General features: G+C 41.6%; 2 protein-coding genes across 3 annotated transcripts in view; both read right to left on the reverse strand.

Moving 5' to 3' along the window:
* UBOX5 (U-box domain containing 5) overlaps nucleotides 1-20,830 on the reverse strand; it is a 31,957-nt gene extending 11,127 nt beyond the window's left edge. Inside the window, exons 1-2 of one of the 2 annotated variants that reach the window (XM_069072324.1) lie at nucleotides 19,689-20,830; nucleotides 343-437 (exon numbers count right to left, since the gene is read on the reverse strand). In XM_069072324.1, the coding sequence (XP_068928425.1) occupies nucleotides 343-396 (54 nt within the window). In that variant the 5' untranslated portion in view covers nucleotides 397-437; nucleotides 19,689-20,830. The remainder of the gene's footprint in view (nucleotides 1-342; nucleotides 438-19,688) is intronic. The other variant, XM_069072318.1, reaches the window with a different exon arrangement.
* On the reverse strand, nucleotides 10,031-14,165 carry FASTKD5 (FAST kinase domains 5). Its single transcript, XM_069072312.1, has 2 exons — nucleotides 13,919-14,165; nucleotides 10,031-12,782 (listed from the first exon to the last, which is right to left on the reverse strand). The coding sequence occupies exon 2, from the start codon at nucleotides 12,743-12,745 to the stop codon at nucleotides 10,319-10,321; it is 2,427 nt and encodes an 808-aa protein (XP_068928413.1). The 5' UTR covers nucleotides 12,746-12,782; nucleotides 13,919-14,165; the 3' UTR covers nucleotides 10,031-10,318.
* Nucleotides 20,831-20,971: the final 141 nt, after the last annotated feature.

Consider the following 20,971-nt stretch of genomic DNA (forward strand, 5'->3'; position numbering starts at 1 on the left):
TCATAACTTAAGGGGCATGAACTCCCAATTATAATTAAATGTCACTGGGAGGTTACTCAAGAGATGCATGGGTGTTTTACCCCTTGGAAAATGTCAAGGTACACAGCTTTGGAGAAATCCATCTTCCCAGAACTTCCCCCATTTGTATTTGGGTCCTACCACTTGCCTTAGAGAAGCATCCCAGGCACATCTTAAAATTAACACGTGGAATAAGAGAGGTAGGAGTCTGACACACTCAATGCTTTTATACAAAGTTCATTTAACTGATTTTGAAGGGAATAGGAGTACAGAGGTCTGGAATTATAAACTAGAAAGAAAAATCAATCAAGTTACATTTTTTACCTTGTTGCAGTGAATTCTTGGTTTGAACTGTGGGAGGCAAAGGTTTATTACCATCTTTGCAGATGAAAGGGCAACATCCAATCATCAGAAGGAGCCTTAAAGAAAAAACAAAATTTGGGATTATCGAGAAGGAACAGCTCAATGATGAACAGCTCATATGAAAATTCCAAGAACAGACCAATACACAGAAACTTTGAACACTCCCATTCTCCCATTCTAGGTCCTATATGATTGCCTAAAACATTGGCTTCTTGTAAATTACCACAAAAAAGCCTTCCTATGCCAGGCAGGTAACAGAGTACTCTGTTTTTTCTCTCCCAATGAGCTCTGTAATTTTCTCTAGCTCTCTTCCTGGATGGCCCCTTCCACTTTCTTAACAGCATTAAAACAGAATAGAGTGTTCCATTGTCATACCTCTCAGGTAGAACATTTCAAATATTCCCATTTTGGGGGCGGCCAGGTGGCGCAGTGAATAGAGCACCAGCCCTGGAGTCAGAAGGACCTGAGTTCAAATCTAGCCTCAGACACTTAACACTTACTAGCCATGTGACCTTGGGTGAGTTACTTAACCTCAATTGCCCTGCCCTCTCCCCTCCAAAAAAAAAAGAAGGGAAAAAATAGCATTCAAATATTCCTATTTTTAAAGTCCCCTCAGTTGGGGAATAGATAAATTGCAGTATATGAAAGTACTAGAATAACCTTACACACTAAAAAATTACAAACAATTCAAAGAAAAATGAAAAGATTTATATAAATTGATACAAAATAAAATAAGAAAAATCAGGAACTAAACTTAATGGAGATAGAAAGAACAATAATGAGCAAAGGTGGTCCCAAAGAAGAATGGAGAACATGCATAACCCTCCCTTTATTATTGAGTTAAAGGACTATGGGTGTGGAATACTGCAGATACTATTCGATGACACCATCAATGAATGAGGTGGTTTTGTAAAACTTTTTTCTTCCTTTTAAAATCAGTTCACTGGGAAGGGGGAGGGATATTCAGAAAGGGATATGAAATATTACCCAAAAAAAGACCTCAATAAAAAAAAAACCACCCTCAAGGACTGCCTAAACTCTTTCACTGATACAATCTGCAAACTTCAGTCTTCAAGGATGCCTCCAAGTCAGAATAGAAAATAAGTCTGTTCTAGAAAGGAGCCCAAGTGGGGTGTGGGTAGAAGGGAAAAGAGAGGGACGAGCTTTGTTCATACCTCCAGCCCTGCTAGCCAGAGCACAAGGAATTCTCTAGGAGGTGATGGACCCCAGTTCTAGGTTAAAGATAAGCAGGAAGATGGCTCTCTTTTCTACGGCCTTTCTTCTCTTTTTTCTTGTCCATTTATCTTTCTCGTAAGTTGTGAGAAATAGCACTGAATTAAGCTTAGTAAAGGTTTTTGGGAGAAAGATCCATCATCTGTATACACACAGGTTGAAAGGAGGAAAAAAAGAATCCATCAACAAGTCAGCAGTTGATTTTAGGAAAATGCTCCTTTCATATCAACTCAGGTGGACCCTAGTCAAAGAGCACAAGGGTGGGTTGACCCATTCAATTCAAAGAACATTTTTAAAGCACCAACTACATGAAAAGTTCTATGTGGGTGCAAAAGTAAAATGAAAAACAGTTCTAGTCCTCAAAAAGCTGCTCTCATTGGGAGAACTGAACATTTTTACAGACAGCGTGAGTATAACTTGAGAAAGGAGAGAATGTTAACATCTAGGGGGGCAAGGCATCTTTTAAGAGTATTCTAAGAGAAGGGAGCACATAGCATCCATGTAGGACAGCACATTTGAAGGCACAGAGGGGGAGATGGATGCCAAGGCAGCTAGTTTGGCTAGCTAGAATAGAGGGACGATCTGTAAGGAAGGGATGTGAAGTAGGTCTGCAAAGGGAGCCTGGAGTCAGACTGTGAAGAGATGAGAAGCAGCAACAAGGAATTGCTGAAGATTCTACAAGAGGAGAGTGAAATGTGCTTTAGGAAGATTGTTTTTGTGGCTGCATAAAGGGTGAATTGCAAAGAGAGACACAGAGCAGGGAACCAGTGAAGCACAACAGGAGTCCAGGTAAGAGGTGTCATCACCTAAGGCCTAAGCGTCTGCATGACCTCGTGGAAGAGATGACAGGGCAAAAAAGCACTTGGGAAACATTAAGTGTCAATGCTGGACACATTCAGAAAATGGAAACTGAAGCTCACATGTTAATACGAGGAAGAAAACATAGATAAAAGGGCTCAGTATAGAGCAGGTATAAAGACAGAACGGTCTGTCCTTAAGGCAAATGGTAATGCCTATTATTTTGTCATTTCTACTGATAAAATCCCATCTGTTGCTAATGTTGAACCATTTGACAGTGCCAAAGTCTTTTTGTTCTGGGTGTTCAGGAGCTTTGGCTGATTAGAAGTTGTTAGGTCAGGTCCCTAAGGCTGCTCTCTTAGATGATGGCTAGAAATCCAGACACCAGAAGTGTGGGAGTCAGGAGTCAGGGAGTGTGGGGAACAGGGGTGATCATTCCGAGGGTTCGTGGAAGCAGAGTTCTAGTTCCACCAAGATATGAGAGGAAGTGGAAACGGTGGGTTGTCCTGCCTAGCACAAACTTTCTGACTCTCCCTCAAGGTGAATTTCTGTCTAAGTTGGCTTTCCTCACGATTCAGTGGCTATTGTTCCAGGGACTGGAGGTTTCAAGGACGGTGACAGGAAACAGGTAGAAGATGCTGTAACAGCCTTAGAGACAGCAAGGTGGTGAAGTAGCTGAAGTACTAGACCTAGAATCAGAAAGACCTGGCTTCATACCAGCTCTCAGACTAGTTCTGTGCCTTCCCACAGATTAGACTGAGAATTAACTGTAATAAGGCAAAAATAAATCAATAAATAAAATGCAGCAGATGAAAGAGCAGCAGCAGTGAGGGCGTCATCCTGTTCTTCCCCAGTGATTTGCTTATTGAATAAAGGTACATTTTTTTGTTCACATTTACCTGTTTATTAAAATTGCTGTCAATGTTCATTAAAATAAGCCCTCCCCTGAAAATAAGCCCTCTGGTGTTTTTCTGTCCAAAAAAAATATAATAAGACAGTGTCTTATTATCGGGGAAACACGGTATAGAGTTGGACTCAAGATGTAGACACAGATTTTTGTACATGGCAAATGTATGGATTTATTTTGATTATTTTTGTTATAGGGACTGTTTTTTTCTTTTCTTTTTAAAAAATGTTATTGATGCCTCTCCATTGCCTACAAGATAAAGTCAAGCTCCTTAGCCCTTCACAACCTAGCTTCTACCTACCTTTACAATCTCATTTCATACTACCTTTTTTAACGAATTCTACATTCCAGTAAAATCAGACTCCCAGTTCTCTCAACACACCATCTCCCTCTCACTATACATTCAAACATGTTGCTCTCCTCCCTGGAATTAAATATCAGCATCTCTGTCTCTCAAAATCATTGTCTTCTTTCAAGGATCAGGCATTAATTTCCTCTTTAAGACTTTCTCTGATATCCCAGCTAGTCTCTTTTAATCTTTCTTAGATTATACTCGTGTACACAATGTTTCTCCCCAGCAGAAAGCAAGCTTCTTAAGGGCAGGTATTTTATTTCTTATTCCTACCCTCCTCCCTTTTGTAACAGGTAGTAAGCATTTTGATATAAGCTATACGTGTGTGATGAAGCAAAACATATTTCCATATTTGTCATGCTGTGAAAGAATACAGACAAAAAAAGAAAAAACACAAAATAAAGAAAGTGAAAAATAGTATGCTTCGATCTGCATTCAGACTCCATCAGTTCTCTCTCTGGATGTGGATAGCCTTTTTAATCATGAGTCCTTTGGAATTGTCTTGGATTGTTGTATTGTTGAGAATAGCTAAGTAATTCAAAGTTGATCATATATTTTTAACTACTTAATAAATGTGTTGCCATTCTGTAGAACAATCTTAAACTATGCCCAAAGGGCAATAAAACAATGCACACCTTTTGACGTAGCAATACCACTACTAGGTCTACATCCCAAAAGAGATATAAAAAGGAAAAGGAAACATGTATAAAAATATTTATAGCACCTCTTTTCTGCTGGCAAAGAACTGGAAATTGAGAGGATGCCCATCAATTGGGGAATATCTGAGCAAGTTGTGGTATATGGTTGTGATGAATACTATTGTGCTATAAGAAATGATAAGCAAGATGGCTTCAGAAAAACCTAGGAAGATTTATATGAACTGATGCAAAGTGTAATGAATAGGAGAACATGGTACAGAGTAACAGCAATATTATAAGATGATCAACTGTGAATGATTTAGCTATTCTCAGAAAAACAATGATCCAAGACAATTCTGAAGGATTTATAATGAAAAATGTTATCTATCCCCAAAGAAAGAACTGATGGAGTCTGAATACAGATTGAAGATTATTTTTTTTAACTTTATTTTTCTCAGGTTTTTTTGTCTGTTTTCTTTTACAACATGACTAATATGGAAATATGTTTTGCATGACTACACACATACAACCTATATAAAATTATGTGTCTTCTCAATAAGTGGTGGGAAGAGAGAGAATTTGGAACTCAAAATTTTTAAATGGTAAAAATTATTTTTACATATAATTACAGAAAAAGATTATAAATAATTAAAATAATAAAACAAACATGAGAATAATATGTTATGTCTCAAAGTGAACAAAACATCTCAACTTTGGTATAAGCAGGGTAGTGTACAAGAGTATCCTTACCTCCCACACTCTGGACAGAGGCTCAAATGCCACCTTTTGTGTGATGCCGTCTGCACCTTCACTCTCCTTCCCCTCTCCTCCACCTAGACTCACACGACAGTTTGTTCTCTGCCTCTTATGCTCTATATTTTATTTCGTAAGCCCATTATCTGCCTGTGGATCATATTTCCCCCATAAGATTCTAAATTTCACAACGGAATAAACAATGCCTCATTAATATCTCCTCTAGCATGGAGCAGTGTTCTCTCCATAGTGGGTAACTAAGAATATCTGTAGAACTGAATGACATTTTCATCATGATGTACTGCTACAATCTCAAGTTCACCATGACTAAAAATCCAATTCATCCTTTCCTCTGATACGCTCCTCTCCTTGACTTCCTGACTTCTGCTAATATTATTCTTCTCAATCATCTATGTTCGCAACCTCACAAAAGCTGCTGCATCTTCCTCTTTTCTGTCCTTCCCTACCCCATCCCCCCCACACCTAGTTACTAAGTCCCACCAACTCTACCTCAGGAGCACAATGAACCTCCTTCCCATCCCACTGCCACCATACTATTTCAGGTGGTTACCATATTGGTAACATGTTACTGCCAAAGCTCCCTAACCAATTTCTGTGTTCAGAACCATTCATTCCCGTTAACAAATTAATCTTAATGCACAATTCTGATCACTTCACTGCATTGCTTTAAAGCCTCCCAAAGGCTTCCTACTGCCAATAAGAACAAGGCATAAGGGCATTCAAGGACCCCTAACCTACTTGACAATCTCACTTCCTCAGAATCACAGATTCTCAGAGTTAGAAGGGACCTCAGGGCCTACCTAGTCCAATCTGTACCTCAATATAAGGAAAACAAAACTCACACCATTCCCCTAGAGAGCTCTTATCAAAATCAATATAAAGATATTTTAAAAATTTAAACCAATTTCCATTTTGGGCCCCTAAACTAGATGGTTTTATTCTTGGGGCAGGAAAATGTTTTTATTTCTAAACTTCCCTAGAGAAACAATTCCAAGAAGAAGGTAATCAAAAGAAAACATAAAAACATAAGGCAAAGGTAGCACAGCAAGTAAGAGCACTGGCTCCAGTGTTGAGAAGACCTGGAGATCGAATCCCGGGCTCAGACACTTAGCACCCACCCAGAAACACCTGGCCGTGTAACCTTGAGCAAGTTACTTAACCCCAATTGCTTAGGGGCGGCCAGGTGGCTCAGTGAGTAAGAGCACCAGCTCCAGTGTTGGGATGACCTGGATCAAATCCGGGCTCAGATACTCAGCACCACACCCAGAAATAACTGGCCGTGTAACCTTGAGCAAGTTACTTAACCCCAATTGCTTAAAAAAAAAAAAAACATAAGGCAACCTCACCATTCTGATGGCTCTGATGGAAGCTGTCTGGCAATTAAAAGACTCTGAGATGTCTCTACATTTTCCCATGAAGCAGAGACCTTTTCTATGGGGAAAATCTTTAAACCTGACATTTTCACAGCCCTGTCCTGTAGTCTCTAAACATCACCATGTTGGAGTCATGAATGATACTGGTTATTCTCCACATCACCCAAGTTTTCTATGCCCAGGATGCCATCCATGAGATTCAAAAGGAGCTCCCGGGTAGGAAATTCTCATAGAAGGGAAAGCTTTGGGGAATCCAGCTAAGGCAACACTAATAGTCTCTATTTTCAGCCACATACTGAGCAGACACTAGATGCCCAGCAGAGATAAAGTATCATTAGCTCAGATCGGTATTCTGCCAATTGGCCTCAGTCTCCTTGCCTGTAAAATGAGAGGATGGGACTGGATGGCTTCTGAGGGTTCTTCTAGCTTTACATCTCTGCCCCTATGATAGCAATCTCTGGCAATGAGAGGACTCTAGAGAAACTTTCTTCTGACAAAAAGAAACCTGATCTCAAAGGGAAACCACAAGATGATAAGATAGAAAAGGTTCTGATTTCATTTGGAAATCTATAGTTTTCTTTTACTTTATATGTCTGTAGTCCCCTCTTCACATCATTCCCACCAATACTTGGGAAACAAGGAGGAGGTGAACATCAGGTAGAATAGCACAGACATAATCTTGGTATGTATACACACAGACATTAACCACTAATGCCCAAATCAACATTTTGGTTTTCCCCACCAGCAGGGACTTGGCAGTGGGGGAAGAAGAGTGGGACTGGGTTTATTACTCAATGAAGTTAGATGTCCAGGTAACTACCCCCAGCTCTCCATGTGAGCCTAGCTAGTGAAGTTACTGCCTATTTTCTTCAAAATCTGAAGATTCTGAAAATCTCAGGCCTGAGGAAGCACCCTGAATTCCTAAGACCAAGGGTCATGGAAATGTGATCTCCCCTGCACTCTGAACTTCATTACATAAGCCTGGATTGAATGTGTCCCACCAACATGCAGGAATGAGGAATGGATATCTAAAAGAGAAGCCTATGGGGTGGCTAGGTAGCGCAATGAATAGAGCACCAACCCTGGAGTCAGGAGGACCTGAGTTCAAATCCGGCCTCAGACACTTAATACTTACTAGCCATGTGACCTTGGGCAAGTCACTTAACCCCAGTTGCCCAGCCTTCCCCCTCCAAAAAGCAAAAGCAAAAAAAAAAGAGGAGCCAAGGTGAAGGCTATCCCAATACCAAGGCTTACCTCCACTGGATTAGCCTAAGTAAGCAGTGACACTCTTGACAATGAGCACATTTGGACAACAAAGAAACAATGGCTTCAGACCCAAGTCTGTATGTAGTTTATCTTACTACCATCCTGAACAAAGGATCCAGTAAGTGCAGGCACAAAAACAAGGCAGTTAGTAGATTTCCCAGTTATCCTCACAGACCAGGCCCTTCTAAGGGATGACATCTTCTCATTAATTCCAGGCTCCAAATACAGTAGACCAGGCTCAGGATGAGTTTCCTAAAAATTGGAACTGATCTAAACCAGAATGGGCTGCCTCAAATGGTAGTGGGTTTCCCCTCACTGGAAGTCTTTAAGCAGAAACCAAGAGAACACTGCTGGCTATGTTACAGGGAAGATTTCATGCATGTGTATTTGGGAAGTGGCCACTGAGATCCCTTCTAGCTCTCAAGGCCTCAGATTCTGGCCGCCTGCTCGGGGCACAGCTTGTGTTCAAGTTTCCTGCCTCTGTTCTTTAGCTCACAATGGTGCCTATGCCTAAAATGACCAAGCACCTTCTAAAGTCCTGCCACGGGTGATCCCAGGAAGCAGGGATGGGGAGGGGGACTCTTCCCTCTCAGATCTTACCTAACAGTTTCATCGCATGCTAATGACAATGTTTAAGCACATATTGTTTGGTATTATAGTTATGTCATCTGTCCCCCAATCTAAAATCCATGGTGGCAGGGCACCGTCCTGAACAGAATTGTGCTTGTGGCAAACAATAGCAGTTTACAGTTATACAGTGTTTTAAAAGCACTTAACACACGAATTACTTTCAGATTCTCACACAGACGGAGACAGGGAATAGGTACAAGTATTACTCCCACTTTACAGAGTAAGAAAATGAGATCTAGAGATTAAATGATTTGCCCAATATCATAAAAAGTGGCAGTCAGAACTGAAACCCGGCTGTCCTAATTCCAAGTCCACAGGTCTTCTCACCATACTTGGTATGGCAGCATGCCTCTTATTATTTCCCACTTATCCTTGTGCACAGTGCTTTTGCATGCGGTCTTCCTGTGAGCTCCTGGAGAGCAGGGACTGTCTACCTTTTTGTGTGTTCCCAATGTCTAGCACAATGCATGGCACGTGACAGGCACTTAATAAATGTTTACTGGCTGACTAAATAAAAATATCTTGATTACACCTCTCTTAGGCCTTAATATATCCCATCTTATATGTAGCAGCATTATATTTATTTATATAAATGCCTTCTCTCCCATGCTAGACTGAGAGCCTGAAAGGCAGGGACATGGTCTCTTATCTGTCTTCCCCAAAGTCTGCGTAGTACAGGGAGTTATGTATCACAAATTCTTAATGGGTAATATAGGCAATATGGTACAGCCAATAAGTACTGGTCTTAAGAGTTAGGAAGGCTGTGCGCCAAACCCCACCTCTAAACACTTACTGATGTATCCAGGGACAAGCAATTTAGCCTTAGTCTGTTTCCTCACCTATAAACAAGAAATGTTAGTGTCAATGGTACTTACCTCACAGAACTGCTGTGAGACTCAAATGAGACATGCATGTAAAGTGCACTGTAAACTCTGGAGCGCTAAATGGCAATTATTAGTATTATTGTGAAAAGAATGCTTCCATGATTCTAGGAATACATGGGCTACACATTTGGCAAAAAGCTACTGTCATCACCAACACTGCCCCTGGAGGATGATGGAGGCCAGATGTGCTTCCCATGAGAGCAGGGGTCCTTAACTTAGGGTCTGGGGATATTTTTGAAGCAATCCATGAATCTGAATTGGAAAAAATATTTCACTATGTGTTTTTTTTTTCTAATCCTATGCATTTTGTTTTATGTATTTAAAAACATTATTCTGGGGGCGGCCAGGTGGCTCAGCGAGTAAGAGCACAGACTTCAGTGTTGGGATGACCTGGAGATCGAATTCCGGGCTCAGACATTCAGCACCACACCCAGAAATAACTGGCCATGTAACCTTGAGCAAGTTATTTAACCCCGATTGCTTAAAAAAATAATAATACAATAAAAAATAAATAAATAATAACATTATTCTGACAAGGGACCTATAGGTTGCACCAAATGACCAAAAAGAGATAGAAGAAAATTTTAAAAATTAAGATCATGTTTACATTTTTAAATGACCATTAGGATCATGCTTACATTTTTAAAATGTCTGCAAGTCAAAATGAGTTGGGTTTGAACTGTAGTGATTTTTCCATTATGTTTTCATTCTGAAAACTCAGAAACAAGTCCCAGCAAATCAGTAAGAAAGCACAATACCTAGACTACTACATGAGAGAAACAGGAGTCAGATAGATAACTTCAAGTCATTTATTGATGTAACGGTAATGCCATCAAGCAAATAATCCACTTGCATAATCAGGTAATAGCAATACTAATTCTGATAAATGTATTTTTTCAACCTTGCCAATGGAAAGCCACATGGACAGAGAAAACTATTATTTCCTCTTTGCTCTGGGCTACTTGGTTTCCCATAATGCCTCACTTCCACTTTGGCTTGTACAATCATTTCTAACTGCTAAGGATGGCATGCTGCCTGCTAACCAGCACATGAGGATGATGGCGGGCAGACCCCCTGATGCTTCAGAAGCCAGAATCGAACACTTTCTCATGAAGATAAGAGAGCTTTTCTGAACGTGTCCGTTTGAATAAAGGAAACCACTCCCAGAAGGCCAGCTCCACCACAGTGTACCCAAGCCTTCTTAGCTGCCTCCTTTTCATGCTATGCAATCCAAGCAGGTGCCTGGAACCAAAGCAATACTGGTTCCTATTTGTCACCTGAATGGCTAACTTTGACACCCCTGCCTGTGGCCCTGTTATAGAACACAAACTGGCCACTTCCGGGGACCCTCCTCTGGGTAAAAAGCCACCTAGAGGCAGTGGTCTCTTCTCTACCCCTCCCTTGTTCTCACTGGCCTCTGCCTCAGCCTGAAGATGTGTGCTTGATTTTCCCTTTAAAAGTCGAGTCATCAAATCATCCGTAAGGCTGACTCCCATGTGTTTCAGGTGAGAGTTGGTCACATCTGTTGGTATGGCTTCTTGGTTAAAAGGGAGAGGTTTATTATTGACATCAAGATGAACTTCTAAATCAGATGATCGTGTATGAGGCAAAATCATATGATGTTTGATATACTGAGGTCCCCCTAAAACAGTCTGAAGTAAAAAGAGAGCTTCCAGGAATTCAGGTTTAGAGGTCATATCTTGTCTTGCTAAATTCCACAGCACCACTGCCCCCTCTTGCTGCAGCTCGGCATTAAGACGATTGCCTTTGTAATCTGGGCACTCAATGCCAATGGTACCATCAAGAGTGTACAATTCTTTGGTGAGCTCAAACTTACTTCTCTCCTGAGCTAGCCTAACAAATCCTGGACTCAAGGCAAAATCAAGAAGATCCAGTGGAAAGCGTTCAGTAAATGCCAAGCCTAGCAAACTGGTGAACAAGTGGTCAGGGAACTTGCTAAACTCAGGCATCTTTCTGTGAATCTCATTTATAAAGCTGGAATAAAAGTTTTCTGCATTAGGTGGCTCATAATTCAAAGTTCCAAAAGACCACAAAATTTTGGCCAAATCTTTGCTCCGACAATATGCGACCCTGGGAGGCAATGAAGCAGCTACAGAATTCATGACCTTTTCATCCAGATAGCGTAAGGCTGAGCAGGCAAGAGTTAAGTGCATGACACCCTGGACCCCCATAGAAGGGATACGCTGAGGGGCAATCTGTCCAAACTCTTTCATGAAATCTATGTGATCAACATGAGTAAAGCGAAACATTTTAAGTATATTCACTAGGGCATAGTTGCTCAAATGCTGCATCTGGCCACAAACTTTGTCCCCAATTTTGCGCATGACATACTCCGAAAGACTACTACTTGATTTGAAGAACCCTAAACAGACTGTGCCAGACTCTTCTAAATTGAGTAAATCCAAATACTTGAGAACCAATGACTCTAGTTTCTGCATTAAGTCTTGAGGTACTTGCCGACCTTCACCTATGATATAAATTAAGTGAACGAGCTGGGACAAGGAAAGATCTTTCCAATGCAAGTTAAGATAACTGAAAAATATCTTTAAAAAGCATGGTACACTGTGGCCTAAGCAACGCCACAGGTCAGCCACCAATAAAAGCTCATCTAGGTTCATATCCCATACTCGACGGCAAAATTCTCTTTCATATACATCTAGCATTGGATGGGAGCAAGGGATCCCCAACTGAACAAATGCTTTCAAAATACCTATTAGGTCTGAGGCTTCAAAGAGTTGGATGTTCTTTAGGCTTAATTGGCACAGCATTGTAAACTTGATACTGGACAAGAGTACAGAATGCTGTTCCGTGGGCAATGAGCTCAATTTGTACAAGTAGCCAGCGATGGTCTGGGGCTGAAGATTACTTTGCAATACTGTCACTTTGTGTAAAATCAATTCACCCTCCTCAATGGACAGGGCCTGCCATGACTCAGATTTGTTGTAACTGTGATGCTGGTACTCGGGCCTTAACTTGAGGAAAACTCTAGGGTCTTCAAAGGTGTCAAAAGTTTCCACATCAACTTCTTGAATATCATCTTTCATTACCTGCAGTTTGCCAAGCTGTACCACACTAAGCCGAGGAACAGAAGCCTCACTGGTCTCCAAATCCAAGGAAGTATTGCTGGTCTGTGGCATTCCCTGAGAAGAGGGGACACAGTAAGTGTTCTGGATTTGCTTTCCAGTAACATTAGAGCAGTCCTTTTCTGGAGGACCTTGTTCACCATGTCTTGTGCTACAACCTCTGGCCACTCTTTTAGTACTATTATAGGCAAGGGGATTACACAATACTTGGTAACCTGGAGGATTCAACAGCTTGAGAGTGGCAGCAGCTTGGGGTTTAATGCTGATCTCTTCAGGAGTCTGAACACAATCTTGTGGGATTTGAGAGGGCCATTTTTTCCTGGTTTGGTTCTTGGATGTGGTTGAGAATGTAGACGTTCTGCAGATCCTGCTTGGAAATCTTCGGCATATTATCACAGTAGCCATGGATCACAAGTGACTGGGCCAGAATTGGTGCCAGGTACTGAAAAAAGGGTAGATGAAGAATGAGTGGCTTCCACCTATTGTGATGGACTTAAAAAAAAAACCCAAACCATACAGACCAACCCATGAATAATGTTACCATTACAGGAAATTTGGCATATAACAAAACATAGCACCCAATTAATTAGCAATAATATCAGGTTTAACTTGTTTTCTGCACCAGCTTTTATAAAGGACAATATCAAAACACTCTACAAAATCATGGCAGATCTCCCAAAGCAAAATGATAGATGAATTTACATATGGAAATCCTGAAGGGTGTGGAAAAGGAGATGGAAGGAAGAATGCTTCCTCATTCAAAGAAATGATGTCTGACCAAAATAAGGCTTCTTAGCTTCAAGCCCAGAGAACAGGTACAAAGCCAAACTTTCTATCAGAAATGTGGAAACAAAACAGCTGCCAATTCCATGTTTGGGGGCAGTGCAAAAAAAGTGCTGTTTGGGAACAAGAAAGGTTGCCTCAGGAGCAACACAAACTAGAAAGCAGAATACAGGACACCAAATCACCACCCCAATAACGGCTTAACATAGGGCCTGGCACAGAGTAATGCTTAATGAATGCTTAATGACAGAGAGATCTCTGTTCTTGGAAGTCAAGGAAGTCCTTTTCTTTAAGGAAAACTTAGCTAGAGGGAAATTCTTCCAATGCTCCAGGATGCTCTTCCCCAATCCAGGTGAACTGTGACGGCATCTGAACATCCAATGGAGACTTGTGGATGTCACCCAGGCTCCAAATCCACTAAGTCACAGGGCAGGAGGTAGAAACTACTCTCAGGCTTAACTCCCAGAATAAAGCTTTGTTCTCAATGAAGAGGAATGTTTGTCACCTCCTTTCTTTCAAAGAGCAGGGACTGTTCAGCTATCCCAGTAGAAGAGGCAGATTATGCCTGTTTATAGCAAATCAAATGTCAAGCAATTACCACTTTCCCTTAGCAATATTCACATTTACAGACCAACCTGCTGTACTCTAGCTTTCCTTAAAAGTTTCTTCTCCTTTTTATTCTTCCTCTGAAGATACTCTATGTGAGAGTCATGTAACATCCAATAACCAAAAAGGCCCGGTTTCCTCTTTTAAAGATCTCAGACACATGACCCCATAAATCAGGAAAAGACAAACCCTTGGCTTTACGCAGCAAGCTCCTGCCAGTATGGGACAGTCCACATAATTCACAGATTATGGCAACCAATCCTTGCAGTTCTATCAGCAGAGTTCTTTCTCGTGACATTCTTGCTGTACCTGTTCTTGATTCTGGTAATCCTGGTCAATGCAGAACCTGTGGGTATAGGCATTGTATCCAGGTGGGTCTCAATCACAAAAATTATAAAGTAAACTCCCTGTTATCTGGCAGGCTTGAGGAATGGCACGTTCTGCTTATTCAAATCATCTGAGTTACTATATATTCTATGACCAATTTTTAAAAATTAAAAAAAACATTAAATTAATTAAAAATTTAAAATCACAGCATATCTCCCACAAAAATGATATCGAACACAATTGAATGTTTGTTAATGCACCTGGACCTTGCAGTGCCTTATGATCATCATGATTAATATCAAGGAACACTAGAGACAGCAGAAGGAACAGGTAAGAGATGTCCAGTTGACAGAAGGCCAGAAAACCAACTGTTAGTTACATCCACACATGAACAAATTTATTTTATTGCTGACCAGATTTATTACAGTGAGATTCTGGAAGCTGAATGGCTTCAGGGAAAAAGCTTAGCCACTTTTTATAAAGATAGGATAACATCCCTGAGAGCAGGATTGCCAAAGAGTTGGAAGGCTTGGTGCTTGCCCCGTCTTTATTTTTCTGCTAAATGGCAACACTATCAACCAAAGTTAGTTCTAGACTTTTTGTTTCTGAAGAGTTGAAAGGAAGTTACATTCTCAGTCTCCATAAATTGAATCATTTCACAGTTAAAAAAAAAAAGAAAATTCACGGGGAAAAAAAGTAATGATAGAGAAATATATCTACTTATGTCTATACAGGCACAAGTGAGAGACCAATTCACAGAACATTTGAAACTTGAATTTCTAGTCACAGAAAATCTGGCACTTAATAGATTATTCAATTCAAAATAAGAGAACATGTACTCTGAATTTTTCTACCAAGGCAATCTGGTTACAAATGAATAATGGAGGAGTGGCTAAGTGGCTCAGTGAATAGAGCACCAGCCCTGGAGTCATGAGGACCATAGTTCAAATCCAGCCTCAGACACTTAAAACACACACACACACCCACACACACACACACACAAAATAGCCATGTGACCTTGGGCAAGTCACTTAACCTCAACCGCCCTCTAAAAAGCAAAAAAACAAAACAAAACAAAAAACCAAGAAATGAATGGTGGAATATGAGGTACATCTGTGGGTATGAATAGTCAGACTGGACCTAACCTTCAATGTCATGAAATAAAGGACTCAGCAATCCTGCTTGATTTTCTCTAATCAGAAATGGTTAATTTGAGATTTTAACTGGTCTTCTCCATTTTGATTAATGCTCAACTACTTATCAGAAGACAGTCCAACTCCAAAGAGGACTCTCTCCAAGTGGTCATTCACCCATTCCCCAAGGAGGCAGCCCTCTCCACCACTGGAACTTGGCATGAAATGGAAATTTTCCATTACACACACCTACCTCTAGCCCTCTACAATCTCCCTCTGGGGTCTAGCAGAACCAATCTAATCCCTCTCCAACATGGCAGTCCTCAAATGCTGAGAGATGGCCTACCATCCTCCCCAGCCCAAGGCTTCTCTTCTGTGTTCATTCAAATGATCATGGTTAAAAACAGCCTCCACTCTCCTCCCTCTTCTGCCTGTCTTCCTCAGGACATGCTCCAATGTCCAGGAAATAGAAAGAATTAAGAGAAATTCAGGAAGGTTTGTCTGAACTGATGTGGAGAGAGATAAGAAGAACCAAGAAAACAATCTACACAATGGCTTCCACGATGCAAAGAAAAACACCAAAAGACATCAGAAATCTGACTGATGTCACTACCATTGATGTCAGAGGACTATCGATGAAGTTTATCACTTCTCAGCAGAGAAGTGGTAAAATATACATATGGAATGAAGCATATGTTACCATGCATAGTCAACAGTTGAAATGTTTTCTTTATATTTCTTTGTTACGAAAGGATTTTTTATTTGAGGGAGAGTTGGATCAGAGTGAAGTGACAGGGACATTTTTTAAAAGCATCAATTAGGAATTTTTAAATGGATACAGAATGGTAAACACACATAATGGAATATTACTGTGCTATTAGAAACACTGCATAGAAAAGATTCAGAAGCACAGGAAGACCTACTATAAAGATGCAGAGTAGAGCAAGGAAAATTAGAAAAAAAAAACACATACAGTCATGGCAACAGTAAATGGAAAAAACAAAAAACAAAACTAAATGCTGTTTAATTACAAGGATGGGACGGCAGGCCCTGAGGAAGAGATGAGAAGATGCACCTCCCCCTCCTTTGAAGATCTGAGGGACTGTGAGTGTGGACTATTTTCTATACTTTCAGATTAGACTGATGTGCTGATTAGTTTTGCTAAATCGTTCTTTTTTTCTTTTTTATTCTCTGTTGTAATGGACAAAGGAAAGGAGGAAGAGAAATTATATATGAAAATAAAAGTGATATCAAAGCAAAGATATTGATAGGTTTTTTAAATTACAACTTTTTTTTTAATCAAATGTTCATAAATAAATCCAATTTTCCAGATACAAACTGACCAAGGGGGAGGACAATAAGACTATCACATCCCTCATTTTACTCCCATTGCCTCTGTTAATGCATCCTGAAATCACACTAGATTTTTTGGTTGCTAGGTGACACTGCTGACTTATACTGAGCTTACAGCCCATTAAAACCACTGGGACTTTTTTTGCATGAGCTTCTGTATAGCTATGTTTTTAAAATCTAAGTATAGAGCTTTACAATCAATAATGTTCACTTTATTAGTTTTGTCCTATCATTCTAACATGTTGAAATATTTTTGTATCTCACTTTGTCATCCAATATGCTGGCTATCCTTCATAAACTTGTGTTATCAGCAAATTGGATTATCATGCCCATCTATGTCTTTATCCAAGTCACTGATAAAACTAATGAACAGAACAAAATCATGGATAGCACCTGTAGCACTGCACCAAAGACCTTGGACCAGGTATGGGGAACCACATGACTCCACATGTAGCCCTCTAGGTCCTCAGGTGTGGTCTTTTGACTGAGTCCAAGTTTTACATAACAAACCTTTTATCAAAGGGATTTGTTCTGTGAAGTTTGGATTCAGTCAAAAGGCTGTACTTGAGGACCTAGAGGGTTATATGTGGCCTCAAGGCCACAGGTTCCCCGCCCCTGCCTTAAACCTTCCCCTTTAGGCTGACACAGCTCACCTCTTTTTGTGTCCACACTGGGAAACACACTGAAAATATTAACAATTCACATCTATACTGTATTTTAATGTTGTTTCACAAAGCCTTATGAGAGAAGCAATGGGAATATAATTATCTCTTTTACAAGTAAGGAAACTGAGGCCCCCAAGAAATTAGGTGGTTTTGCTACAGTCACACAGCTAGGAGACATCTGTCAGGTTCTAAACCCAGATCTCTTGACCCCTCCAAATCTTACTCTCTAGCTCATGCTAAAGAAACTTACTCTTAATTAACTCAACATTCTGACTCCACAGTCCCAACCCTTGTGAAAAGGTATCAAGAACCTCTGTGCCAAAAAGCAGAGTTGGGGATGTCCCCCAAGGGGCACCTGCTCTTCGTTCTCCATTCAGAACATCTGGTGAAGGACTTAGAAATGGACCTTTCTAACCCAGAAAGCCTAACATAAACTGATGCTGAGTGGAGTAAGCAGAACAGGAGAACATTGTACACACTAACAGCAGCACTGTGCAATGACCAATTATGACAGATTTAGCTCTTCTCAGCAAAATGATGATCCAAGACAATTAATTCCAAAAGACTCGTGACGGAAAACAATGTCCACCTCCAGAGAAAGAATTATAGGGTTGGAATGAGATTTCTCACTCCCCCCCCCCTTTTTTCCTCTTTCTTCTTTGACAACATGACTAATGTGGAAATATGTTTACATTATTACACATACATATCAGACTGCTTGCTGTCTTGGGGAGGGAGGGAGAAAAATTTAGAACTCAAAATCTTATAAAAATGAATGTTGAAAACTACCTTTACATGTAATTGGAAAAAATAAAATACTATTTTTTTCAAATGGACCTTTCTTCTAGGCAAGGGGCCAGTCAACAAGTTATAAGAGTCTAGAAGGAACTACTTCTTAGTGTTGCATTTCCACAACAAATTTGGCTATAAAAGCATCCTGGGGGCTGAAAGACAGCTGAAGCCCCATTGTTGTTGGTGGGACAAATTAGGGGTATCGAATAAAGATAAAAAGGGAACATAAGGTTTTACCTCAAAGGATTGTTGTGAGAATCAAATAAGCTACTTGTCAAGCTTGCTTCATTAATGCTTGTTTCCTTCTCTCTTGCTTTATAGTTGAAGAAACTGAGGCCCAAAGGTGACTAAAGTTACCTTACTCTCCCTCTTTCTACTTTTTTATCACCTTGCTGTTAACAGAATCATCGACCTCATTTTACACACATACACAGAAAATGGAAAGGAAAGGAACTCAGACAATTACACCTTTATGTTACCAGGACCAATTAACAGGCCCAATACACTCCACTAGATTATTCGACAAACAGGCTTTTCAGGGCTGGGTTCAAAAAGGCATTCCCATGAATCCACTTTAGCATCCTACCAAGGCTGGAGTGAGATATGCTTACTTCCCCAAAAGGAAAGGAGAAGGTAAACACTAGGGCAGGCCTTCCTCATAAAAACATGGGAAAGAATAGGTGAAGAGTCAGAAACCATCAGAAATTAGTCCTCATCCTTCATCAGCACTGGCCCCGGGAAAAACAAACAAAAATCCTGGAGAATAAAGGCAAATAATCCTGCCCAAAAAAGAAAATATGTCAAATAAGCATGAGGGTGGAGAAGAATGGTTAAGAGGTTTAAGACTGATGATTATTTTATAGGGATGGGCCTTACTCTTAATCCTATAATAAAAAGATTCCAACACATATTGCCCAGCTAACACCCCCCCCCCAAAAAAAAGGTCACTTGATTTCATTTTTTCTACTAATTGTCAGAAAGGCGATGAGAAATTAAAGCAACCTCACTCGGGCTGGAGGGGCGTGGTTCCCGGCTAACCCCAGAGGCTGGTGCAGCGCACAGTCTTAGAGAGGGTAAACTCAAGGCCACTTCACCTAGCGTGGAGACAGCCTCCTACTCCCCCGTAGTGGTAAGAGAACACGCAGATGCTTACGTAAGAAAATGAGGGGTGGGCAGGGCCCGAAGCTCCCGCCCAGGTAATAGGCAAAGGTTCTAAGGCCTGCGCTGGGAGGAAGGGAGAGATAAGGGAAATTATTTCAAAGGACCAGACCAGAAGTCCCTATCGAGGCCACTCCATCCTCCTCTGCCCCGGGCGTGGGGATCTTAGGTGCCAGCTCCCAGCCCTATCCCCATCTGGTCTGGATCTCCGCGCACCGCGCTCGCAACCCCACGGCGCGTAACACCTGGGGCAGCGCCGGGAGTCCCAGCGCCGCACACCCGCCACCCGGGGCTCAGAAAAGCGGCTGCCGCGGCTCGCTCCAGAGGGTCGGCTTCACTGTGCCACGCACACGAGGCCATCGGGGCTTCAGTCTGCGCCGGACCCAGCACCGCGACGTCACAAATTCCTGCTCGCCCCGTGGCAGTTACGGGCAGCCATGGGAGGAAGTCATGCACCCCAACAGGAGGTCGGCCGGGGCATGACGTGCCGCAGGAGAACGAGAAGCCACCTCCCACGTCCCGAAGACTCACCTGGGCCGGGCGGGCCGCGAGGGGGTCACATCAGCTCCCGGAGCGCGAGCGGGAGGTGGCAGCAAGCAGACCTCAAGCGGAACAGCGCAGCCACTTCCGGACAACGACGCTGTTCCACTTCCGCCTGCCTGAGCTAAGGGGGCTGCGGAGGTTCAAACTGGGCCGAGTCTTCCTTCGCTTTCCGGACCCTTGTCTCTGGCGCTTTCCTTTGCTCCGCCCAGGAGTTCCGCGAGGGAGCGTAATCCTCCGCTTTTTAAAGCGACAGGGCACGGGGCTTGGGTCCAGCTGGCATTTTGACTCGTTAGGGATGATGCAGCTGTCAAAGCAGGGCTGGAAGGAGGAGGGAAAAGACAGAGCTTCCCTCCATCCAAGACCAGGCAGAGCCAGGAAGAGTAGCTGTTTGGCAGTCACACTTGCAAAAGATCTTTACAGGCTTAAACAGTGGGCTGAAGTTAATAAGATGAAATTCAATAGAGATAATTGCAAAGTCAAAATCTACTTCCCAAGTGCAAAATCGGGGAGGTTTAATTCCTTAGCATCTTGCCTGAAAACTCTGATAATGTTAATGCCCTTCAAACTCAATATGAATGAACACTGTGATATGGCAGCCAATGTAATAGCTAATGGGGACTCCCAGGTTTCATTGAGAGGCATAGTTTCCAGAAATAAGGAGGAAAAAGTCCTTCCATACTCTGCCCTGCTGAGAACACACCTGCAGTTTTATGTTTTATTCTGAATGCCAGCTTTTAGGAAGGATACTGTCCAGAGGACAGCAACTAAAAGGGAGTTTCCTTTTGGAACTATGTGCTAACAAAGCCAGAAAACCCCTCTCAGAAAGAGAAAAAGGAATTCGTGGTACATAGTAGCTAGGTGGTAGCAGAGATCCTTAGAGGCATTGAAGAGCAGCCGGTTGAGCAGAGAATAATTTAGTAGTTCTGCCAGGTGCCCACAACTGGGTAACACTTAAACAGGCTGCCCAGATAGTCTAGGGCCATCCAAAAGCATGCCACCATAGAAGTACAAGTTGCCCTGGCTGTGCACATGTTTCCCATGTATGTGCCCTGTATATGTATGTTTCCTGGCTATAGGTGTTTCCTGTGTAGATGTTCCCTCTCCCATTAGTGGGGTGATAAGTAATGGGAGAGTCTATGTATGGGGGGGGCATTCTTTGTTGTTTATTTTGCTCTGCTGTTTGATTAGATGTCTTTTGTTTTGAAATAGTATGTTTTGGGGCTGTTCAGTTAAAACATTGGTAAACCGATCATGAGTTATGCTTCTGAGTG

Source organism: Petaurus breviceps, unplaced genomic scaffold (genome assembly GCF_028583685.1).
Source record: "Petaurus breviceps papuanus isolate PSGF00001 unplaced genomic scaffold, PetGlider_PUasm1.0 140, whole genome shotgun sequence".
Lineage (NCBI taxonomy): Eukaryota > Metazoa > Chordata > Mammalia > Diprotodontia > Petauridae > Petaurus > Petaurus breviceps.